The 15,004-nt window shown below is 35.4% G+C and overlaps 3 protein-coding genes across 15 annotated transcripts in view; 2 read left to right on the plus strand and 1 right to left on the minus strand.

Moving 5' to 3' along the window:
• Positions 1 to 3,151, plus strand: part of LOC107666203 (tsukushin) — a 6,649-nt gene extending 3,498 nt beyond the window's left edge. Inside the window, exon 2 of the mRNA XM_016457410.1 lies at positions 1,575 to 3,151. Coding sequence (XP_016312896.1) covers positions 1,575 to 2,624 — 1,050 coding nt within the window. The 3' untranslated portion in view covers positions 2,625 to 3,151. The remainder of the gene's footprint in view (positions 1 to 1,574) is intronic.
• A 5,282-nt stretch (positions 3,152 to 8,433) lies between these two features.
• Positions 8,434 to 10,355, plus strand: LOC107666186 (uncharacterized). Of its 5 annotated transcripts, none has more exons than XM_016457375.1 (5): positions 8,434 to 8,811; positions 9,092 to 9,427; positions 9,542 to 9,703; positions 9,854 to 9,882; positions 9,977 to 10,355. In XM_016457375.1, exons 1-5 carry the CDS (start codon positions 8,754 to 8,756, stop codon positions 10,076 to 10,078), a joined length of 687 nt encoding a protein of 228 aa, XP_016312861.1. In that variant the 5' UTR covers positions 8,434 to 8,753; the 3' UTR covers positions 10,079 to 10,355. The 5 variants fall into 5 exon arrangements, with proteins under 5 accessions (XP_016312861.1, XP_016312862.1, XP_016312863.1 ...); XM_016457376.1 differs by having other exon boundaries at positions 9,545 to 9,703; positions 9,854 to 9,881; positions 9,976 to 10,355; XM_016457377.1 differs by having other exon boundaries at positions 9,548 to 9,703.
• Positions 10,356 to 11,508: 1,153 nt separating this feature from the next.
• The window catches only part of LOC107666198 (rap1 GTPase-activating protein 2-like), a 45,214-nt gene continuing 41,718 nt past the window's right edge, over positions 11,509 to 15,004 (minus strand). For all 9 annotated transcript variants that reach the window (XM_016457399.1, XM_016457398.1, XM_016457397.1 and 6 more), the window contains 4 exons: positions 14,246 to 14,345; positions 13,080 to 13,147; positions 12,583 to 12,621; positions 11,509 to 11,688 (listed from right to left, as the gene is read on the minus strand). In XM_016457399.1, coding sequence (XP_016312885.1) covers positions 12,613 to 12,621; positions 13,080 to 13,147; positions 14,246 to 14,345 — 177 coding nt within the window. In that variant the 3' untranslated portion in view covers positions 11,509 to 11,688; positions 12,583 to 12,612. The remainder of the gene's footprint in view (positions 11,689 to 12,582; positions 12,622 to 13,079; positions 13,148 to 14,245; positions 14,346 to 15,004) is intronic.

Below are 15,004 nucleotides of genomic sequence, written 5' to 3' on the forward strand. Positions count from 1 at the left end.
TAACTGAAAAATATCAGATCGCTTGACGGAGAGTGAAACTCTGAAGCGCTCAGTCAGAGAGTGTTCGGCGAGTGAAAATATATCTGTGCTAAACTTATACTCAGCCTCCAACTCACACTGGCGAGTAACATCTGAGAATTTATTAGCAGTTGGCAAATATTAGACATCATTTAGTCGCCCAGAGTAAGATTTAGTGTCATTTGTGAGTGATTTACTCGCAATGTAGAGGGTTGAATAACACTCCTGAGGGTGAGACAATTTTCAGCAAATTCTCATTTTTGGGTGAACTATTCCTTTAAACTGACCAACTGTGAGAAGAGAGTACTTGCAGTTTGAGAAGGAACACATCTGCTGTCTCTCTTTGTCACCAGAGCAGAAAAGGAAAGACATGTCGGAGTTTATAGGTCTGTGTCTATATCCCTAACAAATACTCCTATTTAAGCAGATTCATCAAGTTTAAGTAGCACTTTGTTGTCATCATTTTTTTTTTCATTATGGGTACTACTTTCTTATAGCATGTCTATCATTGTGTTAGTAACACAGATTAGAAGTTAACAGTTATATCTCACTAAATTGTTGTCAGTGTACACACTGTAGAATGAAGAATTTTGTTGAGCAAGGGTGCAATATAACATTTAATCAAATAATTCTGTTAATCAGGAGTCCTGAATATATGTATCATGATTTCCACAAAAATATTAAAACGGCACTGTTTTCAACACTGATAACGTAAAATTTGGCATAAACACCAAAACAGCATATTTCAATGATTTCTATAGGATCATGTGACTCTGAAGAGCGAAGTAATGGCTTTTTATTGATAGCATTTATATTGAATATATACTATTGGATATAATTTTTATATTATTATCTTGCTTTCATATTCAATAACCTGAATTACAAATTTGAATGTTAAATTATTACAGAATTGACCATAAATGTAGACTGATAATACCTGATAACTTAATTAATGTAATATTTTCAAATACCGGTTTGTATATATTAAAGCATCAAAGTCTTTGAGGTTCTCTATATTCTTTAACGGAATAATTATGTGCTAACCATTCTTAAATTCTCCATTAATAGCATTGCACCCTTCTAATCATGACAAGTTGTTGCTGTAATTGAGAAATTTTAAAATTTTAAATTTCAAATTTAATAGGCTCTTTGATCATAAGAATTAGTTCAAATCCTTTGAGAATGTGCGTAAAAATTAGGACTTGTCGAGTTGCACTAGAAGAGAAGAATATTTATACTTTTAGCGTAACGGATGAATAAACAGACCCAGAGTGACAAGCATGTACGTGCAGCTGTAAATGATTGGCTGCATAGGTTTACACAATTACCATATGTAATGAGCGACTAATACTAATCTCTTCAAACCTCTCAAAGACCACTGCAGTTTTTCAGTTTTGATGATAACAGGGTAGTTATAGGAACTCAGCTATAGGAACTACTAGTTATAGGGAACTAAAGGTTGAAGATTAATTTTATTGGTTCATTCTGTTTTGGGACTTTTATGACTGTGAAATTAAACCCTGTACTGTGTTTTTGTTTGTTTGTTTGTTTTATAGCTCACCATGGCCACGTTGCTGTGTCTCGTCTTCTCTTTGCTTGGCCTGGCTGTCATGGGAGCCGTGAAGAACTGCCATCCACAGTGTCGGTGTGAAGTGGAGAGCTTTGGCCTCTTCGACAGTTTCAGCCTTACCAAAGTGGACTGCAGTGGAATCGGCCCTGGGAACGCTCCTGTCCCCATCCCTCTGGACACGTCCCATCTCGACCTCTCCTTAAACTCCATCACCTCCATCAGCGACTCGATGCTCTCCGGACCGGGTTACACCACCTTGGTTAGTCTGGACCTGAGCGGCAATCTCATTTCACATGTCAGTCCCAAAGCGTTCTCCAAACTTCGCTACCTCGAGACGTTGGACCTGAGCAACAACGCTCTTGAGGATCTCGCCGACGGCTGCTTCACCGGACTCCCTCTGGTTGAGCTGGACCTGAGTGAAAACCGATTCAAAGAGTTCAGTCTTGATCTCTTCACCACCAGAGCACAGGATGTACCAATCATGGTGGACCTGTCACGAAACCTTCTTACCTCCGTTTCCAGGAAGACCCCAGGCCATCCATTGAACATCAAGAGTCTTATGCTGGCAGGGAACCAATTGAAGAAGGTGCCGATGCTTAACGGGATCCCACTTCAGTATCTGAACCTGGACGGGAATCTCATCTCCAGCATTGATGCAGGGGCCTTTGATTCGATGACAGAGCTGGTTCACCTGTCTCTCAGCAGCCTGTCTGACCTGACCCTCATCCAACCAGGTGCTTTTAGAGGTTTGAAGAACCTTCAGGTCTTAGACTTGTCAAACAACAGCCGGCTCAAGACGTTGAGCCCGGATGTATTTAGTGGACTCGTCTCTTTACAAGAGCTCAATTTGTCCAATACTCCTGTCACACCATTATCAAGGACTGTCTTTACACAGATGCCAAGCATAAAGAGCATAACTTTAGGTCCAAACGTGCATTGCTGGAAGACACACAAGCAAGGACAGTTTCACAGACAGATTGGACAAGCCAAACCTAATGATATACTTACCTGTGACAATGCAGGAATGATCTTATGAGCCTGAAGTGCCAGGAAAGACTCCTTTTCTCATCTCTGTGCCTTGTTTGTATCTCATAAGATCTTTTATTTTTTGTAATTCAAGATCGCATCATATTTGCACATACTATGCCAACTAAGGTCCATTATTTTACATGTGTTCATCACATTTAAGCACGCACAGTACATCACAATGACGCACTTTAGTTACCACATTTCTGTTCTTCTACTTAATGTGTAACCTGAGATTTGCGGTGTGATGTCAGCTCTGATGTGATGTTTTTTTGTTAAAACACTAACAGTCTTAAATGTTTGTAACAAACACTTTGTACAAACACACCAGTGTTGCATGTCAATTTAGAAGTCGTGGTGCCTTAAACTGTAATTCATTTAGTAGTAAGTATTTTGGAATTATATGTTTCTAATGTTTGGATGCCCCCTTATGATCAATTTTAAATGACTGATGGGCAATAAAATTTGGCGCGTTTAATTTAGGTGTTTTACATGGTTTAAATTGGGGCATTTTTGACTGAAGCACAAAGGATAAAATACAATGTGGAATTTAAGAATTTAAATGTAATTTATTAATTTGTCAGTGAAAAGTTTTCCTAACACTGAACCTAAAATATGATTTACAAACTACAAACTCGGACTATCACTCAGACTGATACTTGACTGAAATGTAACATTAATGAGTTCACATCTCTTTATAATTCCTAAATCGTCGTTTCACAGACATTTACTTGATCTGAAATTTTGCACTTTTTATGAGATTTGTATGGATTAAAAAAAAAAAAAAAAAAAAAGCATGATGATTGTTCATCATGTGAGCTGAGGTATGTTTTATGTTTGTACAAAATTATACTCCTAATAAAAGATAATCAACTTTACACATAACTGTGTTTGTGTTCAATCTTGTGATTTAATGCTCATTTCCCTAAACTGCATCAAAACTTCCAAAGTTAAGCCAGGGCTGACGTGTCTTTCGGCACAACTTTCTGAGTCACTCAGTGCATTTAGTCATAATGCAGGCCTCGCTAATGTGGTTCTCTTCAGTTTAACACACTCGGACAGCCATGATTTGTTTATAAAAAAAAATCACACCCAGTGTTTTATCCCACACTTTTTTTACAAGAATAAGGCATTATCCATTCTCTCAGACTAACCGTGGACAGCAGTTTTAGGCGAACAGAAGACTTGATGGCTGAATTGGAACAGATGACTTCAGCCTGTGAGGCTTTAGGCTTGTAGGCCTCACAGGCCGAGTATTCATATATCCCCTTAGCTGCTCTGAATTATTGCCAAGATCCAGCTCTTTGAAATTCTAGGAGACTAATGCCAAAGACACATCCCCCTCTTCTTTTCTACACAAAAGCTTAGTGGAAAAAAAAAGGTTTACTTAACAGCTAAACTTTCTCTTCATCACTTTTGCGCTCTCTGCCATGCTCAGGATAAATAAGTCATGTAAATAAACGTGGGCCAAAGAGGAACAACAGTCAAGAACAAACAGTCAATGAATGTTATCATGAAATCCTTCAAAATAAACTAGTTTAGCATTTCCTGAAGGAAATACCATTGCTGTACGGCAGCAAAAGAATAGCTTTAGTTCTGTGTAAATAAAAAGACCAATCACAAATTAGTATGTAAGTGAATAAAAAGAAAATATGAGACCAATTGCAAACCAGATTAGGGAGGGTTCACGTGTTTTTTCATGTAAAAACACCAGACGCATGACGTGTCTAGAGACTCGTTTTTAAGTTGAACTTTTAACATGTGCAACAGTCAGACGTCCATCATGCATGTTTACATAGAAAAACTGCAGACGCTACATCACACGCTTTTAAACAAAAACGCGTTCTGCGCGAATGATAATAATATTGCTGCTAATTTCGAAAGATTAAGATTCTAGCAATCTATTTTAATAGAAGATATTCAATGTTTATTCTTACATTCTTTGAAAAATTATAGCTTATACAAAGCAATAAGGAGGAGTGGTTGATTTCTTATTTGTTGACATTGGTAAGTCAACTGTACTGCACTGACCTACTTAACAAATCCAAACAAACCAGCATTAACCTTTACTGTTCTGTTAACATTGTACATGGTCACAATGAATTGCTAAATTTGATTTAGAACAGACGCTGCTTATCTTCCTTGTCTTTCATGAGCCTCAACTTGCCTTACATGTGAGAGGTTGCGCTAGACATGATGATGTAAGCAGTTATGGGACACAGTTCATTGGGTTATGAACTACAGTGAATTCTCCTACTTGTGTGTACTATACTGCATGTAAGCCATCATAAATCTATTAGTGTCTCATATCACTTGCTCACACTTTAGATAAGGACAGAAATGAAATGGGCCTTAGGTGAACCATCTGATATGGCATAATCAATCCAAACCACAGTTCATTAGGGAAAGAGCCAATGTTGACATGAAAACCCTAAAAAATCTCAGTCTCCACTTGTAAACACCAACAATGTTAAATCCTGTAGTCTTAATAAACTCTCTCAACCAGATTCCCAGTGTCCAGTTTTTTTGGAACTGTCCATATTTATTGCTAGAGCAAAGACAATGGCCCAATGCCAAACACCTGACACAAACTAAAAGCGAAAGAGAATCGATACAGAACGAGCAATCACATTTGAGTCAGATTAAAAGGGTTCAGTGCCTGGAACCAGAACACAAACAACAATGGAATGAAGCCAGAAAAATGCAGCCATGGTCACATTTCACATTAATTTTTCATTAGAAAAGCATTCTTACAATGTGCTATACCAGTGCTTGTTTCAGACAGTGTGCTGCTATTGATTTCCAATTCGGATTCAGAAAAAAGTTTGAGAGACAAAATATGAAATCTATTTCATAGTTGCAGGTTTTAAATTACACAGTCTTGCGCAGAAAAACTGCACTACACATGCACATAAAACAAGCCACATGATCCACTCCAACTTCTTGTTTTCATGCGATGTGTTTGATTCACATCATATGAATTCATATAAAATCCCCACCTCGTAATAGTTTTATTTCTCAGGAGATCAGGTTGTGTACACAGTACAAATTAAAGTTCTCATGTGTTTCTTCGAATAAACAAAGCCAAGGGCCTGTAATTATTCTTGGCTGATATCTAGTTGACCAAGCTTTTTATAAAAAAAAAAAGACACCCCATAAAAAGCAAACAACATCCTTCTCTGGATTTCACATCCTTAAAACAGTGTTTTTTCCCTCCTCTAAATATTCTCTAAAGTATGGAAGCCCATTTCTGCCACATGAATAAAAAAAAAAAGTAAGTGCAACATTTTAATCTCATAATTCAGATTTTTCTCACAATTCTGACTTTTCTTACAATTCTGACAAAAATTCTTAGTTTACATCGCACAGTTTTTTTTTTGTTTCCAACATAAAAAAATGTAAAACTTGTAAAGTTTTTCCACGATTCTGAGAAAATATGATATAAGCTAAATTTGATATAAAGTCATATATATTATGATATAAACTCAGAACTGAGATATAAACTTGCAATTCTAAAAAAAAAAAAAAATCTTGTAGTTCTGAGGGTTTTTTCTCTTAATTATGAGTTTATATCTCACAATTAAAATTTTTGATAAAATAGTTGCTGCTGGAGTCACGCACAGTACAGTCATCTTCATTCCTTTGTGTTAAAGACCCACAGTCTCACAGTATCAGTCAGAAAACCAGCACAATAGAGGCTTTCTCACTGTAACACTGCGTGCAAGAGAAAAGCTTGATTGTGCACCAGAATAGACACACCAGGCTCTGTGTTCACACGTCACACTCAACCGGGTTAGTGTTTTGTGTCAGAACAGAACATTTGATGTAGCTAAACTCCCTTGAGAGGTGCTGACCACCTAATGATGTTTACATTCCATGTAATGCATTAGTGCAATACCATCATATACTTGTCATTTTTTGCATACCTCTGCAGCATGGATTCAAGAAACCTCAGAGGGCCTGTTCTCATCACTAGAGAAAAAAAGAGCCTTGTTGCATATTCAGTGAATGCTGAGGACGTGCCTATGGAGTAATCTGATCATGGAGCAATCTGTACTGCCAAGAAACCATTCTTTCTTGGGACTGAACCATTCAGAGGACACTAATCTGCCTTTTCATTTGTGAACAAAATTTATTTGTTCAGTACATGGCTTTGAGCTTAGCAAGTTCCTTTGTCCTGTATGACACTGTATGCATCAAAAACATGGCCAAAATCGCCATTTATTCAATTATACACTGTTGTTTGCTCCTGAGCACAGACCTGTGAGTGTTTGCTTTTACTTATCTGCTTTAAGCCATGTGGGTTGACAAGCACGCACTCATTCCTGGGTGGTCAATGTCCAGTTTCCTGTTTTGACTGATAACAATAAAGACTGGATATCAGATTCACTTTCAGACCTGTAAAAGGGACGTTTACAAAAGTTCCTCTGCACGTACAAGCTTATATTAATATGACTCAACTAAATGGTTAAATGATATGTTAGCACTTGCGTAACTTAGGGTTGGTGTTGTACCACGGGCTTTCCAAGAAAAACAGACATATTCTGAGATTGTAAGCCCACACTGACGTCTTACACATCTGGTTACCATTAAGGTCCGTTGACTCAGGTTACTCGCTGCAGGAAACAATCGCACAGCTCAAAGGAACCTTCTGAGGGAGCCTCCCTTTGCCAAAATGCTGCCAGAGCCTCATTTGTTGCTTCAAGTGATAGTTCACCCAACATTCTAAACCTGTATGACTTTCTTCTTTAGAACAAAAAAGGAAGTTATTTTGAAGAATCTTTCCATATTACAGTTAATGTGCACATTTGTCACATAAATATCAGAATACAGGTTTGGAACGACATGAGGGTGAATAAATAATGACAGAATTTTCATTAAACATTTGATTGAGTTCTACTCAAAGGATCTCAATCTGAAACCGTTAACTCTGCAACCTTAACATTCAAGGCTCCTTTCTAGGTCATATGAATTTGACTTGTTTTAGAGATCTCGAAAGTAAATTTATCAAGTGTGATGTATCGCACATCAAAACAATGTAAAGATCATTTGTCTTACAGAAACAGAGCAGCAGCAGCAGGTTCTGTTTAAGCTTGGCTTTTATCTGCAGCAGCTGTGTAATTGCCTGCACATGCCCCTTTTTGCCTCAACCATAGTGCAGATTTCCCAGCTGACTACTGAGAAACTATTTTACTTTGAGCACCACCTTGTGGCTAGGACAGAAACCATGATTTATGATGTTAGCAAACTTCTCTTCTTCGTGACATTTCACAGACAGAACGTGATATATCTGGCACCATGCCATAATTTTTCCTAAATAAATAAATACTAATAATAATAATTCAGCCAGAATAACTGTGGCGTTCTGTGGCAGGCTATATCTTAGTATAAAACACACAACTGAAGAATTAAATGTATAAACAAACGAAAAACAGCAAATCATTGTTTTTTGGTATTTAATTTCCCTGTTGTACTGCACAAATCATTTTCTTAATCAGTATTTTTGTCTTGTTTTACAGTAATATATCTGAAAATCATCGTGACACTGTTTATTCCTTATTTAAGCATACATCTAATAACATTTGTGGGGGGGGTGTATCATTTGTCAATGGAGTAGGAAAAATGTCTCTATTTTTCCTTTTTTTTTTCTTCTCACATAAATATATCTTATTTTAAGGATGTTCAGATTTGAAGAATCTGATTCTATTTTTAGTATTAAAAATACTATGAAAATGATTATTGTTATTAGTGGTAGTAGTCGTAGTATGGTAATACAGTCTAAATACAGTCCAGTTATAATGGAACGTCAACACAGAGAATTCCCTACTCCAGCAGGATGATAAGAGGTTTCCCGACTTTGTGGCGAGCTTGCATTTCCTTCCTCAAATACACGCTTACAATACTGCTGGAGTTGCCAGATGTACCGCAATTAAACTGAAAGAGGAGTCAATTTTCCTGCAGTGAATAAAGAGAGTGGGTGTTTACGGAGCTAGGAAGAGTTTAGAAGAACTTAACGTACCTTTTTGTTGTTCTGCCCCGGAGACTTGACTGAAAAGTCGGCTGTTGACTGTAAAACTCTTCCGAATCTGTTCTGTGGCTGCAAGGACATTCGACAGATAGTATGGAAATAGTATAAAGGATGAAAAGAGCTTACAGGTGTTCCTTGACGTTACTGCCATTTTTGTGTATCTTAAAAGGTAAGTCACTTCTCAAATTCAGTTAAAGCAGCTGCACTTTCAAAAGCACTTAAAATAGATGTTTATTTTCATGACTCTAAATAATGTTTTAGTATTGTAAATATTCACATTTCCTTTTAATGTTGTCGTGTTATGGTTTCCGGTTTATTTGAATATTTTGTACAACTTATATATTTCTCGTAAGTCACTTCAAGGGCTCCATAATAAGACGGTTTGTACAAAGTCCAAAAGTGCTTTGTGTAACTAAAAACTCAACTCGCTTGTTTTATTCTCATTTCAGTATGTGAACTGTGCTCATCTGTTCGAGCAAGCCGTGCTACAAAGTTTGTGGCGGAGGGCGGCAGTCTCCAGTTGAGCTGTGAAGTGCAACACTGTGGGCTTGCTGGCTGGACTGGAGGATGGGTTTTCCAGGAATTGGACACAGTAGGATTTACTTCCCTCATTCCCTCTGAACGAATCGAGATGTCCAGGTCCAGCTCAACAGCCAATAGCACACATCTGTTGGTCCACATTCACAACATCAACCAGTCAGATGCTGGAGCATACAGGTGCTTGATATCCTGGCCTCAGAATATCACTAGCAGTGGACATGTGACATATGTTAATGTGACTGCAGGTATATATATATATATGCATGCTGTTGTTTGAAATAATTTAAATTTTTTGGTTTCATAATTTGCATACAATATATTGCTCAAATGAGAAAGTATCTATCTTTATTTTTGGCCAGCAGCAGCAGCAGCAGACTCATCAGGCAGAAGCCTCTCTCATAGAGTCCTGCTTTGTTTTGGTGCCTTGATGTGTTTTCCTGTTGTTTTGGGATTTGTTTGGTGTCTCACCCGGGATCATCATCCACCATCACCCCCTGTCCCGCCTCGCCCCCGCACCTCCTGTAAGATTCAACTCCATGTTTTGCAAATATGTCATACAGTTTAAATGATTAATACATTTAATTTAAATGAATAAATATAGTTTACATGTAATTTTTTAAAATAAAAATATAAAATTCTGATTTTTTTTTTAATGACTTTTCTTGTTCTAGTTGCAGCTAGAGTGAAACCAAAAAAGGAAGTAAGTATCTCAGTACATTGTGTGTTTTGATAAGAATCTGATTTGTTTAATAAGTCAATATGGTCAATTTCTTTACTTGTCATTATTTGTGCGGTTGGTGTATGCAGAAGTTGCAGTGAACGATTCAAGGCGGCAGAATGATCATCCAAAACAAGCGTCTGAGCCAACTGTCTATTCCTCGGTGCATTTCTCCTGAACACAAAAACATCTTGCATTTCTATCTCTCATGTGGCTGTGGGTTATTTTCAATACCAGAGCAAATATGACTGTAAAAATAGTGGCAGTACAGTTGCAAAGTTAGACAAGATTGAAAAGATATCAGCTTGACTTTGAAATGTGAATGCTAGCAATGTTACACTTTGATTTAATATACAGTAGTTGTAAAGCCATATTAAATGTTGTTGTTCTTCCAGATATGTCTGTAGAACGTGTGCATTTTGTATATAAAATGTGTGGTTGTACCTGAAATAAAAGAAGACATATCTGAGAAAATTGCATTAGACTCATATTTCAAATGTTTTTCACAACAGACTGGTATTTGACACAAAATACATTTTATTTTTTATAATAAATTCTTAATGGCACATGCCATAACCAAATATACATATACATAATATTTTAAATTGTTTTTATTTGACTCTGTGTATTTTTTTTTACGTAATATCAACAATTTTTAAAAGCAATAAATTATGGCAGTACAAACATATATGCCAACACGTTTTATGGCCAAGTTTGTCACTGTACAAGAATATTTAACTCGCTCTCTGCAAACTAATGCCCTCACTAATGAGTACGGCTGAAAACTAACAACTGAATCATGAGGAATGAGGAGAGACACACATATGTAAATAAATAACACATCATTTCCAAAGAAAATCCTTCAGAAATGATTCTGCCAGCCATAATTGAATAACAAAGCATTTACAAAAAAGGACCTTTTTGTACATCCACAAGTCTGAAAGTAAGAAAAACCATGTTTATGTGTCTGTGCTTTCTCAAGTGTGTTTGAGAGCTCAAAATGAAATTTATTAAAGTATATAATTTCATTTTTTAAGTTCAATTGTGCAAATATATCTGTTCAATAACATTAGTGTTGAACAAATATACTGAAGTCTTTATTTAGAGAAATAAATATACGCTGAAATGAACAGACAGATTTTACTTAAAAAATATAATAAAATGTGTCTTTGCCATCCATGAAATATGTTTTTTTGTTAAAACCTTTCCCCTTTACCACAAATAAACCATGGCAATCTTCATCTTTGGTTACCCTCAGGAAAGGTGAATTCGACCTTTTCACATCACTCAAAAAAAACAGAACTCAGTCTTCAGCAGAGCATAGTTCTCTATAGCATTTTAAGGCTTACACTGATGGGCGATGTGTTACAAGACTCAAAACGACCCGTAATCTCTGTAAAAGACTCAGCACAGTGCAGGAGCTTATAATGCTATTTTGTAGTCCGTATCTCTTGTAACATTTAATGATTGAGAACTCTTCAAGTATTTCAAGTGGCTGTGTTAATATTGAGCATCTGTCTAGAAAGCAATTGCAGTTAGGCAAGGATAGTTTTCAACACTTGTTTGAGCACTACATTTAAAATGTTGGAAAAACAGAGACATATGTTGCTTTTTCTACTAAGACTGGTGTTCATTTCTGTCCTCTGAACCATTTTTGTGTGTTTGTAGGATCAGTTCTTACAATAGTGTTCAGTTGTGTATTATGTTGGAGAGTGATAACTGTTGCATTAGCAAGAGAAAATGGTCCCTTTTTCCTCCAATCTATAAAAATCCATTCAAAGTCACTGCCTAGAAAGACAAAGAACAGACACACTGGGTAAACTATGGTACTTTTAAAAGTCCACAGATTAAATAAAGTACATATAAAATTCAAATGGGGATGAGTGAAACCCTTTATTTTCTTTTTGATCTGACACCAAGTACTATGTAGAGCCACTATTTCTCACATATATATAAAAACAACTACATTTATATTTTTAAATGTAATTTTAATTCATTTTGTTATGAGCTTTTTGTCATTTTATTAGTTTTTAATATTTCTATTGTTTTAATTTATTTTTATTTTTAATAAATATTTCTACAAAATAAAATAACATAGGCCTATATATATTTAATTTTTTGTTTTAGTCATTTTAGTACTCAAACTTGTTTCAGTTACTTACCAAAACAACATTTCTTAATTTGCAAGTTTATGCGTTTCATCTAATATTTATTATTATTTATTTATTTTTGCTTTATTTCAATTAACAAAAACTATTTTGTAATAGTTTTAGTTCATAGTAACAACACAGATGAAAATCCTTTGTGATTTCTTAGAAAAAAAGGTAATTAATTTAGCACCATTGAACATTCCATTATTAGCATTAAAAGGGGCTAAACTGGAAATTATGACTAATTTATTACTGTTTATTTATTAACAATATTTCAGTATTTCTACTTGTTCTGATGAGTAAAAGGTGAAATAGTTACTATTCTTTCTATACTGTATATACTGTACTTACTAACAAAATTCATTTTTTCACTTCAAACCTTGACTCGCATTCATTTTTATGCTAAAAATTTTTAAAGGTGATAAAATAAGTACTAAGAAAAACTTTAGATTTATATTTTATGCAAGTTTGTATTTCAAGATGTATCTATACCTAGCTTAAAGATATGTAAGTACAGTAATATGCAAAGTACCTTTTGTCCATGCAGTGGCTTCTGTCTGACCTAATGACCCTGAAAGAAAGGAAAATTATTATTCTAGTGAATGAATTCCAATCTCATTATTCAGTTTACAAATGGAATCAAATGCACTGTTACAGACTTATGATAACAAATGCACTTGCACTTCAAAAACAAGAGTAACATACACACTGTTATCATTTCAACATAAAAAAAAATTTGTCTTTCTCTTTATTTATTTATTCCTTCCCTTTCTAGCTTGTACTTATTTGAACAATGCCTAAAACTTGGTATCACAAGCACTTTCTGTGTCTGTTTGCCTCTTTAAGAAGAATCGCTTTATGTATTCCCCAATTGTAAGTCGCGTTGGATAAAAGCATCTGCAAAATGACTAAATGTAAATGTAAACATCGCCATTGTTGATAATCTGATCTACTATAAAACCGACTTTGAAACCGATTTCAAAATACGCCCAGTCAATATTAAAGGTTATTCGAGTACACAGTACTTACAGTGGAGTGGCTCAGTTTGTCAAAGCGGAATTTCAAGTTTGACCTTGGTGAAGTTTTGTTCTTTCCATCTAAGAAAAACAACAGGCGAGTTATTGTTTTTGTGCCAAGTGCAAGCATTTGTGTGTGCATGCAAGTATACTCATGTTTATGCACATCTCATAGCCACAAATACTGTATGCGGACACCACCTTTTAACTGACAAGTCAGACTATTTTAATTGCGAGTCTGACTCTTTCAACTATTACCAATTTCCTATTAATGGTTTTAATGAGAAATGTTCAACAAGCATATATGGGTCTGGTTTTTTAGGGGTTCAATTACTTTTAGCCAAATACTTGTTTATTTTAGTTAACATTTTTAACATTCTAATGTTCAACATTTCTAATTTTCAAGTAATAGTTCACTCAAAAATAAAAATTTGCTGAAAATGTTGTCACCCTCAGGCCATCTAAGATGTGGATGAGTTTGTTTCTTCATCTGAAGAGATTTGGAGAAATTTAGCATTACTTCACTTGCTCATCAATGGATCCTCTGCAGTGAATGGGTGCCGTCAGAACGAGAGTCCAAACAGCAAATAAAAACATCACAATTATCCACAAGTAAACCACAAATCTTCAGTCCATCATTTAATGTCTTGTGAAGCAAAAAGCTGCATGTTTGTAAGAAACAAATCCATCATCACATTTTTAACTTCAAACCGTTGCCTCCGTAATATCCATAATATTACATTGTTCAGTAAAAAAGTTGTCACATCTGAATCAGTAGAGAAATATGCACAGATCAAGCACCATTTACAAGCAAAAACAGTTCTAAACAAATATGCTGGTGATCAAGTGATGTAATGCTAAATGTATCTAAATCTATTCCAATGTAGAAACAAACTCATTTATACAAACCAAGTGTGAGTGCATTTTTAGCAATTTTTCATTATTGAAGTTTTTCAATATTTATTTTTTTATTTCAGCTTTATTGCAATTACAGAAAACAGTGTTCTAAAGAGCTAAAGATGAAATAGTTCCTATCCTATTTCAACTATTACCGATTGCTTATTAATGAAATATGTTCAACAAGCACATGTGAGTGGTTTTCGGGTGTCCACTTACTGTTGGCTGTGCAGTGTATGATTGCCTCAATTTATTTTTATTGTGTATGATTGCTTATTTCACCTGTGGGACTGCGGCACATGATCAGCGGCGTTCCAGAGGTCTGGCTCTCCACGCTGAGAGATGGACTGTACACAGATGAGGCCGTGGAGGGGTGACTGCTCTACAGGACACAACACACAGCAAATGACAGACTGAGTAATCTGCAGAGGTAATGGTAATACTAGTACCATCATCGCTATAGATTGTCCTAGAACTAGCTGTACAGCAGTAATTAAGCATATCGACAAACGTCAGGCTTAGTGAATCAATGCAAAGGGCCATTTAGTGTGTGATGGTTATCTGCAAAGCAGCTGTGTACAGGAAGTTTCTGAAGCATAATTGAATTGTTTTCACAGTGAGCTTATCTGAGGTGATTATCTACAGGAGCTTTGAAAGGGAAAGAAACACTGCAAAAAAAAAAATCTTAATCATCTTAATCATTTTGTCTTGCTTTCCAATTAAAAAAAAAACACCTAGACCTGACTGAAGCATAAGTGAATTGTTTTCACAGTGAGCTTATGTGAGGTAATTATCTCAAGAGCTTTGCTAGAGTAAGAAACATAATAATTGTGAAAAAAGTGAAAAATAATTTTCATAATCATTTAGTCGTTTTACAGCTTAAAAGAAAAATAGAAACATCCTTAAAAAATCACTTACTTTTTTATTTTTTCCTTTTAAAACTCAGTTGTCAAAATGACAAACTTGTTTTAAGCATAAACTTCATTAAATGTTGTTAGGCTTACATTAAAACTAAATATATATATATATATATATATATAT

This window comes from Sinocyclocheilus anshuiensis, unplaced genomic scaffold, assembly GCF_001515605.1.
Source record: "Sinocyclocheilus anshuiensis isolate Anshui unplaced genomic scaffold, SAMN03320099.WGS_v1.1 scaffold984, whole genome shotgun sequence".
In the NCBI taxonomy this organism is placed as follows: domain Eukaryota; kingdom Metazoa; phylum Chordata; class Actinopteri; order Cypriniformes; family Cyprinidae; genus Sinocyclocheilus; species Sinocyclocheilus anshuiensis.

What these genes read in the sequence shown, in the direction of transcription:
- LOC107666186 (XM_016457375.1), top strand. Translation starts at nt 8,754, where the DNA reads ATGAAAAGAGCTTACAGGTGTTCCTTGACGTTACTGCCATTTTTGTGT. An exon ending in ATTTTTGTGTATCTTAAAAG is followed by an intron (nt 8,812 to 9,091) that starts GTAAGTCACTTC and finishes TTCTCATTTCAG; the next exon opens with TATGTGAACTGTGCTCATCT. An exon ending in ATATGTTAATGTGACTGCAG is followed by an intron (nt 9,428 to 9,541) that starts GTATATATATAT and finishes ATTTTTGGCCAG; the next exon opens with CAGCAGCAGCAGCAGACTCA.